Raw genomic sequence first — 15149 nt, 5'->3', positions numbered from 1 at the left:
AATAGCTTCCTCCTACACCACCTCCCTTCCTTCCCCAATAAAAAGCCCTACGGCACGCTCGGCAAAGCCTGTAAACTAAGGAGGGGTTTAGAGACCCAACCAGTTTTTGGTGAACCCAGTGGGGAAATGATGTCTCTCTTGAAGGACATCGAAGCCAGAGCTCATAATAGTAGGAAACCAGTGTCCACTCTAAGTAAGGAATTGCGTACTTGCCGCTACCTAGCATAAAACACAGATGTCCACGCAGCAGGACACAAGTCATCGTTGGATACAGGGGGTTAACCTGCACGTTTTCCTCACCAGTTGGGGTGGCACTGATGGTGGTAACCAATATGTTTGCTAAACTCCAAATACTTGAAGTTGCGACAAGTGAGCATGGAAAGAGCACGCATGTGCAGCAGTGTTTTGAATTCACCTAGACTGGTGAACAGAAGCAGAAGGCAATGAAAATCCATTAGCCTGACTGTTCCCTGCAGAGGAAAAACAGGCACACAAAATCCAATTCATTATTCTCTTTCTTATTTAATGCCAAGTAAGTCATTGAAGTTTACTACTTGATCCATCCATTTTCTTTAGTAGTAGGGATGCAGGAAATCTTCCTCTTTTCAAAGGAGGTTTCAAATTTCCCACTGATAATCATGTAAAAAATACTTGGAGTGTATGAGTAAAAAATAACCGCATTTCAAAGGGAGCTCGAGCCACGAAGATAATGATAATTTTTCTCTTCTGAAGTGCAGAACTGAAGAGCAGAGGTCCCTGGGGGCTCGGAGCACCATTGTTCTTCTTCCAGGCAGTTATCTGGAGACGGGCCCTGTGATAGGCTTCGATGAGGCCACCGAAGGGATTATCTGCCCAGAGTGCTAATGGCATGCATTTGACAACATCAACCGTTTAATTTATGAGGTGCCTTGAAATGTAAAGGCAAAGAAATCCATACCATGCAACAGTGCAAGCACATCCCGTGCAATTAAAAAATATCTGATCAAAGCCCAGCCTGCTCCACACCACCACTTCCCTAATTATGGCTACGTAGAAATGTTCCACCTTCCTAAAAAGCACTTTAGCAGATTTTTGTAGTGATGGCAGCGTTATATAATGAGAAATATATTAATGGAAACTATCCAGCACTGAAATCATTCCAGTTTTTTTATCACCACATTCCTTGCTCCCGCATAAGTGAAGTGCGCAGGAATAAAAGCAGCTAAACATCATCCACCAGAAGACACAGAGGATGGGGATTACTCACAGGTCACTAAAAGCTCGGTGGTGCCCGTCAGTGTTGGGATCCACACAAAGACTTTGGGCAGAGATGCCTCTCCTGGGGAAGCATTCTTCCACTGCCCTTGGCTCCTTGCCATGTCACCCTCTTGCAGCTGGGGACAGCTTAGTGCCATCACCTGGTACCCGAGTTGCTCTTTCAGCTCCCCTGGACCCTATCTCCGCAAAAAGTTGAGTCTGTCCTGTGCGTTTCACTGTGGTCTGGCTACACAGCAGATAATCAGACTTCAGTGATGTTTCTCTTCTATCACACAAATATTTGTACAAAATTAGATTTATTTTCACTTTTCACATGCAATGAGAAGCTTAACGGCTTAGTCATTAAGCTCCTGAATATAATAGTCAGAGTGGCCCCAGAAGGGAGGGAAGGTTTGGGTGGTGAGTTCTGCTTTTCCAACACAGGTCAGGCAAAAGGACAGGTCAGAGGGTGCTGCTCTGGGTCTCAGATTCTGCAGCATCACTGCTGGATGCGAGGCGTGTGATCACAGCAAGGGATCCACGTCAGGTCGGCTACCAGAACAGATGACTTCAGCCCCATCACTCTGCATGCTTCCATGCCCCTCGTGCCATTACCTGTGTTCATTGCAACCCGCATGGATCAGCTGAAACAAACCTTTTCTGAAAGTGCTGGTTTCCAGCCTGAGGGGCCCGTTGCCCACGCAGCTGCACAGGCAGGAGAGCCAGTCTGGGCAGCAGGACACACGATGGGGGGGGGTTGAGGGCTGGGGGGGAGGATGTGAACACCAGCACCAGCCTGGATGGGCTGATACTGAAAACTGCAGACACATTCACCCTGTTGCCAGCTAGCTGGCACTGAAACAGGAGCAAAATCTCTCCCACGGATGCTCTTAAGGTGGTTTAGATCACTGTTACAATACCTGTTGTTACCAATAATTACTGCAGCAGCAGCTGCCTTGTGCAGAATATTATGTAAAAACTCCCCAAAGCTCGAGCGTTTGACACAGGCTGATTTGCACGCAGATCGGATGCTCCTGTGTCAGATCTGGGATTTCAGGCGCAGCCTGGGTGCACTGGTGTCGTGGCTGTCCTCGTCTGGTGACGGCAACCTGCCAGGGTACCAGCGATATGCTTCCATCGTGGGAGCATGTGAGCAACAGGTTCCCCCCACTGCCCCTCCTGCCTCCCCCTTGCCTTCATCCCGTACCGCAGCAAGGGTCGCTGCCTGCCCAGGAACGCATCCCGCATCCCACACTAGGCGAGATTTTTATGTGACGGCTCCCAAGTGAGTATCTAGGGGAAGAGCAGGCAAACAAGCCATCCCTTGCTGAAGGTGGGCTCTGCGAGTGGGCGAGCTGCTAAACAATGGGAGCTTTGGGGGACATCTCCCCATTCGCCTGCTCCAGCCCAAAAGGAAGCTCTCCTCCCTCGGCAGCACATGTGCTCTGCGTTGGCAAGCCCCCGGGGGGGACACAGGCTGGCACACACCTCTGTGTCACAGGACACCCCTGGGGTCCCCTCCAATGCTCAGGCAGGTGAGAAGGGGGCACGTTATATACCCAAATGGGAGCAGAGGAAGGGCGGCTGGGGGCACGGTGGGCTGCCCCCGGGGGTGGCTGCGCCCACCTGCCCACCACCATGGCTTGCACAGGGTGCCAGCGGGATCTGTAACTCTTGCTGGACCAGTCAACAAGGGGCTCTCCATCTGTATGTGGAAACTTTAATCCTGAATGTCATTCCCTCTTCCCCACTAGAAAATCCTGTCAGGGGCTTGTTGCAGTTCCTTCTTACCAAGCACTCTCTACATTTTGGCCACAAAGCAGTGTTAAAATTTTACCACCTGGCAAATCTTTTGTCATGAACTACTGCGCTGTCCCTGCCATTTTGCCTTACAGGGGCAGGGTATTACTCTGCAGCCCTGCTTTGATGAAGGGCAGCTGATAGCATCTGAGGGGGCTTCAGCACCCTCCTGGCCCTGCAAAATGTTGTCGGTAGCTACCTAGTTGTTGGTAGCTGAAACATTTATACATCTAGCAGCTGCTGAGATTTTGAGCTTTTTAATGGCTCTGATTGTCTCTTTGGCGTATACACTTAAATCTGCCCTTCAAAGCATTGTGCCAGTGAGCTTAAGACTGATTATCAAAATAATTTTGGTAGGAAGAAATCTAAATATCATGGATTTAAGAGAGATGCTGGGCCAGGCATGCAAAGGTAAATCACTCATCACTGCCTAAAGGTGTGCAATAGTGGCTAATGGCTGGAGCACTGAACTAGTAGAAAATACTCATTTCATCTCATTAAGGACAACCGGATTCGGTGCATTACACAGGATCAGAAGGGAACAGCACACTGCTACATCTGAGATGCTCTGCTAACCATGGCAGTGGCAACAGTCTGGGTAAACTTCTGTTTTCTCCTTCAGGTTGTGTACCTGGAGGTCAGGACTCACATTCTATTTGTTTGGTACTTTTTGCACTTCAGTACAGCTGTATTAATAACCCTAAGCATCAATCCTAGAAGGAATGGGTACAACCAAACTGAAACGCTGCCCGGCATCTGATACCATTCATGTCTGCATGCAAACTGCTGCCAGGGCACACCCAAAATATTCATGCTGCTGGGTGCTAAGGCTGAGCAAGCAAACACCGCCATGAAAAACCCAGGAGCCAAGAGGGTGGGAAGACAGAATGTTAGTTTGTGAAGCACACGTGTACCAAGCCACCAGTTTTCACAACCAGGAAGCTGATCACCAGTTTACCTAACAAAGCCAAACACTCTTCCACTTCCAGCACGGTGGGACTGATTCTGTTGCTGGTGTTTGCAGGGTGGAACGATGACTCAGGGGAGCGGTGCGGCTGGCAGCTTGCACCAGCACGCCCAGCACAGCCGAGGCAGCACGGGCGCACCCTGCAGCACCCGCGCATCCCCCCGCGGCACTGCCACCCCTGGGTGCCACGGGCACCTCCTGTTTGGCACCACGCAAGAGAACAACAGCTCCAGGCTGGGTGAGGGCTCCAGGTCCAACAGATCTCTCAGCATAAGCTGAAGCCCCTTGGAGAGGGGGAGAAGATACTAAGGAGGAGGCATGTGTCCTGGGAGCTATGGATGGCCAGGTAGCTGTGCGGCTTTACATCAGCTTAGAAGCTGCTCAGGTGTGCTTCAGTCTGCTGCTGTTACCCAAAAATAAGAAAAATTTTTAGGGATGTTTTGGGCATGTTTCAGCTGCCTGTCCCTTGGTGGCACAGTCATGTATGGCAAGTGACTTACTTCTCACACTTCTCAACCTGGGTTTCTATAGTGCATTTACCTGCTGCATTCCTATCCAAACCAATTAGGCTTCACTGGTAAAAGGCAACACCCATGGTGTGGCCAAAGATGCCCCAGTTTTGCTGTTCGCAATGTCATCCTGAGTTTGCACACCAGCGTCACCTTTTTTATCCTTTTCCCATCTCGGTCACTTTTACAAGCAGTGCTTGGCAACCTGAAGTTACCGAACGGCACGAATAGCTCGCCTGCTGTTACCACGTCTGCTCCTCACGGGTGGGCTGGCGTACAAACACCTCAAAGGCAAAGCGTATTGATTTCTTCTGCGAGACAATTATCACAAATATTGTTGATCTTACATTATATGTGACCGTTTATATAAAGAGAAAGACTCCTTACTTCCTCCTGGGACGTTCAGGGATTTGGCAGGTTCTGAAAGCGGGCCAGTGGTGCATTGGGTAATGCTCTTTGGGGGAGTGTGCTTAATGCTATTGAGGGAGATCATGTTAGTGCTTTTGACATGATCAAACAGAAAAGTTCCAGCCGAACAATGAGTTTTTAGGATGAAAAGCAAAATGTTAAGAAGGTGTGTACGTCTCTATGAATTTGCTTCATTTCACTCGTTGATGTGGCGGTAACAGAACTATTTTTAGGTATAATCCTTCAAACAGAACATGACTTCTCCTTTCTGATTAGTACAAAGCTGGCTGCTAGTCAAAGGATAATTATTTCCCAACACATCACCTAACACACACCAGCAAACAAAACACTCATTATTTGAGCTATCCAACATTAACTGTTATTTAGCAGTTAACATTTTGTTGACGGCTTTGAATAGGACTAATTGCTCCAGCTTCATTAGTAGAGGTCATTTATGGCTGGTAACAATACTTTCCTGGAGATAGTCTCTCGCATAAGATTAGATTATCAGGTCAAATTCTGCTCCCAGTGGCAATGATGCCTGACCGCATTTGGCCTCAAGAAAGTCTGCTCTTTCAGTTCATAGCTGCACAATTTCCAGCCCTGCAGCTGATATATTACATAAAGGAAGTAAGTGCACTCCACTGGACGGGAAATTACAATAAATTAGGAAAGCGTGCAGCACAAGGAAGGTTTGCAAAATAGCCACTTAAAAGTTATTAATAAAACCTCAACTTCAGATAGGGTTTAGGGAAAAAAAAAAAAAAAAAAAAAGCTGCTAAAGAAGTTGTCCTTATACTTGAAAAAACGTGCATACCCAGAAGGGGAGAGCAGTGTTCGCAGAAGAACCGGTGCATGTTGTATCACAAAACACCCGGCTGATGCTGCCAAATGCTGCGCGCACCACAGGCACAGTTCAGATCCCAATTCTAAGCTACATTTTTTGGCACATAGTTTCATTTGTTCATCAGTTACTGCTCGCAGCTACAGCGAGTTGATGCCAAGGGTCTTGGTCGCAAAACACAGCGAATTTGCAGCACGCTTTTGTGCAGCTCTCCCTGGCGGGGAGATCCTTCTGCGGGCACAACAGCCCGCCGCCGTGTCTGAAACATCCCTAACTGTCCTGAACACACAGAAAACTGAAGCCTGGCTTTCCACCTGATATATTTTCATTTAAGCATGTGGAGAGATGCAGCCTTCTTTTCAGAAGTGCTGAGCAAACACTGCCTAGAGTGTGGCCAGCGCCTTTGAGAAATCAGGCGTCTTGCATGTGGAAGTCTCAGGCGCCCTTGCCAAATAATTTTCATCCTGGCACACAAAGGATGTTTTCTCCGACTGGATTTCTGTTTTACCTGTGTCTCCCTTTCCTCCAGGCCTGCAGCTCTTTGCTGTTACTTTCTTGCCCACGTACGTGTGCAGCCACATGCCTACCACCTATACTTTCTGACTTGCAGCTCCAATTGTTAATCCATGTCTGGTTTTTGTCAGAAAAAAATATTCATCGTGAGTGTTTGACTCATTGCCTCCGGAGTATTTCAGCTGCCCCGTAACACTTTTCAGAGTATCTTACTTCTCTGTGAAGAACAGCCTGTTCTGAGCGTGATCCATGGCAGACTGCTCGCCAGCAGCCTCCCCTTCCTCGCACACGTGCGTGCCATATGTCCTGCTCTGCCTGCACTGTTACTGTGCCACCGTCTTTTTTACACTGTGCAAGATGGACCGGCACCCGCATCCACACTACCAGGTGGATTATTTTAGCAGTCTATGAAGGGACTCAATGCGCCAGCCTCCAGACTCTACCAGAAGGTCCTCGATGGGCCAAAACTCATCGGCAGACAACTCCTGACCACTTTGCTCACACCTGGCCCTACTACTGAGGTCAATGGGCAAAACACATCCTACTTTTCAACTTCTCAATGCCTTTACACTCATCCAGGGGAAGCATGACCCAGCACAGCTATTCAGCAGGACAAGCGGAATGAGTATGGCCATAGGTTTCCCACCTAAGTTGAACCCTGTTGAGCCAAAACTTTAATCACCATTTAAAGTCTAAGGACATGAGCATTCAGATGCTTAAAATTAAGCATGTGAACTGACTTGAGAGAAGAAGAGCCAAGTCCATGAGGCTGTCCCATCCTGTGCAGTAGGCACTGTGCTTCCACAGGATCTAGCACTCTGCTGAGGACGAGAGAGAGCTCAACAGCCACTTCAGCTCCCAGCTGGGTGCTGGGGCCAGATCCTGCCCTGCTCTACCTAGCAAGCAGGGACTCAGTCCTGCCCTGGTTCGCTGGGATCCGCAATGCACAGGAGGAGGACAGTGCTGCCTCCCCACCCCATCCCAATCCAACGCGCAGCCAACATCTTGCTGCACTTGCTGCCATCAGACATCGCCATCCCATGCACCCTTTTGGTCCTGTTGTCTTTGCTAGAATCACAGACAAACCCAGAGTTTTAATAAAATAAATCATCTGGTGGCAGAGCCTACTTCGATTCACACCTGATCTGATGCCACCCTGGCATTTTAAGGAGCCCATCTCACTATTATCAAGGGAGACACCATTAACTGCAGCTCACATCAAACCCCAGTAACACCAATGGAAAAGTATTTACTCCCCTGGTCCCTTTATTTTGTCTTTGCATAAAAAGCGTAACTTCCCCCTCCCCCCATCCCGAAAATACATCATTATAAATTGCAAAGGACAAACTCCTTAATTTTTAAAACAAAAAAAAATGAACACATGGTTTCCAAAACAAACCATTGGCCACCACCCTAAAGAACTGGCTTTGGGAAGCGTTCTTCCTGGGACCCGATTTCTAATTTAGCTATACTTCTGAGTTTAATAAAGCTAAAAATGGCTTCACTTTCATTCTGCACTGCCTTGTTGTTGCTCTATCTGCCATGTATTCATTGCAGTAATGAAAAACTTTATGAAACCACAAGGATACAGTGTACCTTCATAAAGCAATAAAGGAAGACAATCTTTTGGACCAGGGATGCAAATCTGCAGCCCTTCGGCTCACAGTACCTTCTTACTTGGATCAGTCCACGACATAACATTCAGCTATGATAATCTGGCCCCCAAGGAATACGTGACCGTTGGCAGCACACTGAAGCCACACTGCTCATGACCATTAGCTTTACGATCTACAAACTAGATAGCTTTATTTCACCCAGGGACACAGAAGGGGTTTTGGCGGTGTTTTAAGTCTGTCCCAGAGTCCAATCCTGCTCCTGTTGTGCCCCAGCCATTCCCTCAGAGGTTAATTCCTTTTTTAACAGTAAGAGGGAACCAAAGCCTGGACTCCTGTGACACCTATCTCCCCTTACAGGGCACGAGCCTCCTCCGGCTACTTTTGGGGCTAGGTTCCCCCCCAACCTCCACGCTCAGCACTGGGACCCAGTCCTGGCGAGCACACACCACCCGCCTCGCTCGGGCAGGATCAGGCCCACTGTCGGCACAAGGTGGACTTACTTGTGGGGTGGCGCGTACCGCACACAGAGATTCTTTCTACTCGAGACCATTTTTAGCTTTCAAATTAAATGTCCTCTGTAATCTTAAATATTCTGGTCTCCTGACTCCCAGCCACGTACTCCTAACAACAACAACAACAAAAAAGGAATCTATTCCAGAAAGGAATAGTTAAGAGAAAATGAGTGTATTCATTATCAGAGTGGAAACACCTTGTATTTTAGCCATTAATTTTAAGGGAAGTCAGCAGACCTCTGTGCAACAGGAACACAACCTTATTGGGTTTCAAATGCGTTTTTTACAATACTGTGTCAGGAAAAGCCATTAGATAGAGTTGTATTGGTAGCCTGAGCCATCTTGGGAGAAAAACAAATGCTGTTCTTCCCATTATAGGTAAGTATTGTTTCAAAACCTATAGAGACACGCTTGCTTGTGCTGCAATGGTATTTATTGCACATAGACCAATTACTTACACAGTAGTAAATTGCACCAGAGTACAAATATGTTATAAAACACACACACACACAGAGGAAAATGGAAATGACACACAAGTGCTAAAACAACAGCAGATTCACGTGGGCATTGGCAAATAAAAATAATAAAGTATCTTAAGATATGTTAATTTATAATATGGATACATTTACAGTACCTTCATAAAATAATATTTTTTAAAAGTCACTCTCTCAATAAAACGATAACAGATCAGGCAAAAACAGAAAACGGGGTTCAGGGTCGGTGTTACTCAAACCTCCATTTCACTTTTAATTCGCGTGTGTGTACATGTGTGCAAGTAACATCTTCAAATAACTTTGCAACTCTTAACACTGTGCAAAAAATGGCTTCGTTGCCATTTAAAAACAAATGTGCAGTTAATTTTTGTTGTTGCTGGGATGTTCCCCCCCCCCCCCCCCGTTCATCTGTAATTACAATGAACAAGCTGCAGAAGGCTCCTCGCCCCCCCCCCCATAAAACACTATCAGTGGTATGTAAGTAGGCTGTTTAATATAAACATGGTCCGTGTATTCCCCTGTACAATATGCACAGTTTGAGGTAGTTTCTCAGCCCGGCGGCTATTGCCTGGCCGCAGGCGATAAGCGCAGTAGCGCACCGCTCCGCCGGCGCAGCGGGGATCGCGGGCGGGTGGTGGTTCCCCCTCCCGACATACACCTGCGCTACTCCGCCTCCTCCTCCGCGGCTACCGGCGGGGGCCGCCGGGCGCCCGGGGACAAGCCCCCCGAGCGCTGGGCACTGCGGCCGCAGCCCCCCGGCCCCCCGCACTCCGCCCCGGGCCGCGCCGTCGGTGCGCTCGGCTCCCCGGGCGGCGGGTGCCCGTTGGCGGTGGTTCGGTTGAGGTATGTCACACACCTGCTCCTGTTCCTACGGAAACACCCGCTGTCCCCCTGCGCCGGCAGGGATCAGCTTTGCTCGGCCTCTCCCCCTGCCCCGGCTCTGACGCGGCCCCCCCGGCCCCCCCTATACCTTGGACTCGGAATCGGACGTTTTGCTATTTCTCTCCTCCAGGCTGGACTCGCTGCCGCCCTGCGCGCCCCCGTTGCAGTCGGACCAGGTCCCGGCCAGGCTGCGCTCGGGGGAGCCCACGGTGCTGACGAAGCCCCCCGGCAGGCGGGCCAGGTCCCCGCCGCTGGCGTGCAGCCGCCGGCCGGCTCTCCGCGGGCAGCAGAGAAGCCTCTTGAAGGCCTTGCGGAAGTCGGGGCTGCGGCAGTAGATGATGGGGTTGAAAGCGGAGTTGGCGTAGCCCAGCCAGTTGAAGAAGACAAAGAGCCAGTCCGGCACCAGGTCCCTGTTGAAGACGTTGACGATGTTGACCAGGAAGAAAGGGAGCCAGCAGAGGGTGAACACCCCCATGATGATGCCCAAAGTCTTGAGGGCTTTCTGCTCCTTCATGGCCATGATGCGGGAGGTCTTCCGCTTGCTGGCGCGGCCGTTGCCAAGGATGGGGTGGTGGTGGGGGTGAGGGTGAGGGGGTGCCTGCGGCTGCTCGTGGCTGCTGTAGAACCGGCCCTCGCACCTATCGATCTTCCTGATCTGCTCCTTGGCTTCTCTGTACACCCGGAGGTACACAAAGATCATGATGAGAAGGGGGATGTAGAACGAAATGATGGACGAGGCAATGGCGTAAGCCCTGTTGGTGACGAAGTCGCAGCAGCCCGGGTCCTGGTAGCACTCCAGCGCTTGGGGGTCCTCGTCCCGCCACCAGTGCATCATGATGGGCAAGAAGGAGACCAGGGCCGAGATGGCCCAGACGGTGCAGATGATGCCCTTGGCCCGACCCTTGGTCATGAGGCTCTGGTAGCGGAAAGGCGAGGTGATGGCCAGGTAGCGGTCGATGGCAATGACGCACAAGGTCTCGATGCTGGCCGTCACGCAGAGCACGTCCAGGGAGGTCCAGCACTCACAGAGGAACGACCCCCAGAGCCAGGTGCCCCGCACCACCAGCGTGGCCCCAAAGGGCACCACCAGCAGCCCCATCACCAGGTCGGCACAGGCCAGCGAGGTGATGAAGAGGTTGGTGAGGGTCTGCAGCCGCTGCGTGCGCCCGATGGCCGCGATCACCAGCACGTTACCGGCCACGATGAGCAGCACCACCAGGGCCATCAGCAGGCTCATGCCCACAGCCCACTGCTGCGACAGCAGCTCGGCGGGCAGCTGCCGGCTCCCGGGCGGCGCGGCCGTCACCCCGCCGCCGGCGACGGAGCGGTTCTGGGGGCCGCAGTCTGGCGGCAGCCACCCATCGCCCATGGCTGCGCGGGGCGCTCCGGCCGCCGCGCCGCGGGCAGGAAGGCGGCGCCGCCGCCGCTGCCGCCGCTGCCGCCGCCGCCGCCCCGGGCTGCCGCATGGCCCCGCGCCGCGCCGCCGGGCCGCCCCGCCCCGCCCGCCGCGTCACCGCCCGCCGCCAATCGGCGCTCGGGGGCGGAGCCGGCCCGCCCCGCCCGCCGCCGCCACTGCCCCGCGGCCGCCCGCGCGCTGCCCCGCGGCCGGTGCCCGCAGACCCCGCGCCGTGCGGCCCCGTCGCGGCGGGTGCGGTGCGGTGCGGTGCGGTGCGGAGCCGCCGCGCCGGGCACTCTCGGCGCCGAGTGGGAGCGGGCTGGCAGCGGCAGCGAGCCCGGCGGCGGCTGCCGCGCGCCGCGGAGCGGGGCTTGGGAAAGGCGGGTGTGTGCCCCGCCGTCGCTGCGGCCCCGGTCCGCAGCCGGGCTGTCACCTCCCCCGCGGCTCCGAGGCCGGTGGGTCCCGATCCCCGGCGGGGGGGTAGGCGGCATATGTGTGGGGGGGGCGCGCCTCATGCCAGAGATGCCCCGCGTGCCTCCGTTCCGGGCTCCCCCTCGTTACACCTGGAAAGGGTAAAATGCCAAACACCGGCACGGCGGCGCCATTCTCCATCGGAAAGCAACGGACACCCTCCCACGGGATGTCCCCAGCAGGGGCGAGCCCCTCGCTCGCAGCCCCCCGCCACCAGCGCCTGCTGCCCCAGCCCGGGCACCCCCCGCACCCCGCTGGCCGGGACCCCATGGAAACCTGGCTCAAGGGGTGATGCCACCGGCTCCGCGCGGGGGCTGCGGCTGGGGGTGCATCTCCCCGACGTGGGCCCCTCTTGCCCTGGCTTCCCTGGGCCTGGCTTCCCCAGCCACTGCAGTGCTGGGAACTGGGAAACCCAGCTCCAGTTTCTGGCTTTCCTCTGTTGCATCTCTCTGGACTTTCAAGACTGCAGCCAGTAGCTTTTACCCGCTTCTGGTGAAACCACGCTGAATCTAGGGACTGCTCTAAGTGTTAGTACTGCTACTAATTAGTTACTGTAACTTGGTAACAAGCAATAAAGTACGTGAAGCATCTCGGGGCTGTGGTGCCCAGATAGCAGGCTCTGAGCAAATCCCTGCCCGGCTCCCATCCACTTCCATCAAACCTGCTGCCAGGAACCAGCTGAGCTGGGTTTTCATTTATTTGCTCAGCCCTCAATTCAGCTTTGGAGGTGGGAGATCACTCCTGGGTGCATTTAACCGGTTTTTATTCCTCTTTTAAACCTTGCAAAATAATGTGGAACAGCTGTTGGGTAAATGAGAGTGATGTCCCCTCTCTCCTTTTTTTTTTAATCCCCAGCGTGTCTTATGGCAGCACCACACGTTCCCCACAGCAGCCTGGGAGCAACTGGAAGGCACATTTATTTTTTCCCCCCCCTATATATATATTTATTCTACTAGGACTGCTCTGCTGTTCCAGCTGGACCATAAAAATCCCTTCCAGGCTTAGACTTGATTTACAAGGTCACAACCTGGGAGAAGATTATTTATTTATTTACACGCTGTTTATTTAACCCTGACTAAAGGCCATGCACCAGTGCAGACCTGCTGCTTGGCAAACCATTCCCTCCTGTTCCCATGGACTTCGCTTTGCTGCTCGTCAACTGCTGGACCAAAGTGCGACCCTCTTTGGTGGGAAGGGCAGGAGGCACGGTACCTTCAAGAACAGAGGGAGACCTTATGCTGAATGAAAAGCAGAAGGATGGTGGCTGGGAATATTTGTCCAGATCTGGTATCTGTAATCCTGATTTTAAAACAATAATCTGAAACCAGGTTTGGATAGTGGAGCTCTGGGATAGAAACATTTTTTTTTTATTTTCTACATCTAGCTGGAACACTTGAAGTAGGTATGAGCCCTGCAGTGCATCACCACACCAAAGCCTTCACAGCTAAGACACTAGGATGAGTTTCGTGAATGTGCATAGTCCATTTCAGCGCAAAATCAGCCTGATAGATGAAAATCTGTTAAAATCTTAAATACTTCCCCCAAGATGAGACTGTCTGTGGGAAGCAGCGTTGGGGGTACCATGTAGCTAGTTTGTTTGCTGTTCCTGGAACATCATCCATCTGTCATCGGTTCAGATCGTTATTGCTATAGTATCTTTATACATATTTATATATGTATAAATATTATGTAATATATAAATATATACATTTAACAAATACCATAACCTAATCGAATGCCAGCTCTTTGCCTATCGAGCTGTCTTATCAGATTTCCAGCTGGAGATTCTCATCGCACCGTGAGAGAGGATAAGCTTAAAGGTTGGAGAAGTAAAGGGAATTACAAGCAAGTATGCAATAAACCAGAAGATGTGTAATCGTGTATTGCTTCCCAGTATCTTTGTTGGTTCAACAAGCGTCAATCTGGAATGCCAGATCAGAGCTGGAGCCAGAATGTCTTTGGGAAACAATGCATCTCCAAAGGAAAAAAATAAGCAAATTTACGGTTTCTGTACAGAACATCCCTCTGGCCCTTGCAGCACAGAGCAGCCAAAAAATTGCTGTAGGCTTAACCCCTTTCAGAGCGTCACCTTTTGCAAATCTCTTTTAACTCAAAATTTCCTTGGTTTTTTGCATTTCAGACAGCCTCTTGACATGACTTTAATACAGTTCTTTGTGTGCATATTATTGAAGGAGGTCAGAGAAGAGCTTCCAGAACTGAAATGGTTTGTTTCTACTCGCTCTTCAGATCACAGTTTTTAGTGGGCAACAAATTTATTTTTCCCTTTGGAAGTCATTAAAAAAAAAAAAAGCCCATACTCTCAGCAGTTATGACAGATCAGTCATATTTCATAGAGGCTAATGGGTAGACTGGATGAAAATCAAAATGTATTGCATTTGAGGAACCCTGTTGGCATGGGCTGCGAAGATTCAACATTTCAGGAACTGAAGTGGGTTATCTAGGCATATTTTTAAACCCAGTCCTTTGAGATGCTTTGCTCAGCTTCCTGCTTGTTTTCTTGCTTCCCTCGCCATGCAAAACAGATTGCAAGATGCGGGTCCTATTGCATAGGTGTACATCTACATACACAGCGTGCTGCCCTGGGGAATGTCAGGACCAGCGGTGGGGCAGGAGACTGGGAATGGGGCTGGGCACTGGAGCTGACCCCTTCCTTCATTGTTGCAGCAACTAGGGCAGCACTGGGGGCAGTGGCTTTGCTGTTTCCAGCTCTGTGTCCTGGGGACAGGCAGATGACTTGCTGCTGGAGGCAATCCCTGGATCTCCAGGGATGCTCTGAGCTCTGTGTACCATGCCTTGGCACTCTTACGTGGCCTGCGAGGTTGCTTGGAGAGGGAGGGTGTTGGTAGAGAGGTGATGAACATGTAAAGAAGGATGGTGGGGTTAGCAGACAAGGAGAGTAGAGGTGCAATTTTAGCTTATTGAAGACGTAATCTCTTAATGTAATTGGAGGAAGAAAAAATCATCAGGGAGGGAGAGGAATAATTTTGGTGAATACAAGGAGAGTTAATGAGTGGTAATGTGATGAAAGGGAAAATTTTATATGAATATCTGAAAGAGCTTTTAGGACATCAAACCCATTAGGTTGCCAGGAGTAGCAGTGGAAGTCTTATTACCTGGGCCTTTATGGTTAGGTTTGACGAAAGTCTAATTCTCAACTTTGGATGAGACCACATCGTGTCTAAGATCCAGATGTTTCCAGCTCTTACGTTTAGCTTTAACATGGTTCCTTACCATTTCTCAGCAACTTGGGTCTTGACAAGTAATTGTCAGTTTTCCCTGTGCAAAGAAAAGTTCGGTCATCTTTGCTACTGGGTAACCAGCTGGATTTAAGGAAGCTTTTACTGGAGAAATGAAGCGAAGGAACAGTTTATCTGTGACTGTGAGGTTGGTGTGGATAAAGCAGAAACCTCCTGTGGGCCAACAGTCGGGATGAGCAATTGCCTGCCAGGTGCAAGGGGTGACTGTGCTGCCACTTAAGAC

The 15149-nt window shown here is 51.0% G+C and overlaps 1 protein-coding gene across 1 annotated transcript; it reads right to left on the bottom strand.

The window, feature by feature from the left end:
- Positions 1-239: 239 nt before the first annotated feature.
- On the bottom strand, positions 240-11191 carry ADRB1 (adrenoceptor beta 1). Its single transcript, XM_037400581.1, has 2 exons — positions 9870-11191; positions 240-470 (listed from the first exon to the last, which is right to left on the bottom strand). The coding sequence occupies exons 1-2, from the start codon at positions 11148-11150 to the stop codon at positions 297-299; spliced, it is 1455 nt and encodes a 484-aa protein (XP_037256478.1). The 5' UTR covers positions 11151-11191; the 3' UTR covers positions 240-296.
- Between the last annotated feature and the right edge of the window lie 3958 nt (positions 11192-15149).

This window comes from Falco rusticolus, chromosome 9 (assembly GCF_015220075.1).
Source record: "Falco rusticolus isolate bFalRus1 chromosome 9, bFalRus1.pri, whole genome shotgun sequence".
Taxonomy (NCBI): Eukaryota; Metazoa; Chordata; class Aves; order Falconiformes; family Falconidae; genus Falco; species Falco rusticolus.
This window is presented reverse-complemented; position numbering and strand designations above follow the sequence as displayed.

Bases quoted from the DNA above. Each gene is read 5' to 3' on its own strand.
- ADRB1 (XM_037400581.1), bottom strand. From the start codon at position 11,150: ATGGGCGATGGGTGGCTGCCGCCAGACTGCGGCCCCCAGAACCGCTCC. The intron at 471-9,869 runs GTATAGGGGGGG...TTTCCTCTGCAG, and splicing joins CGTCCGATTCCGAGTCCAAG to GGAACAGTCAGGCTAATGGA.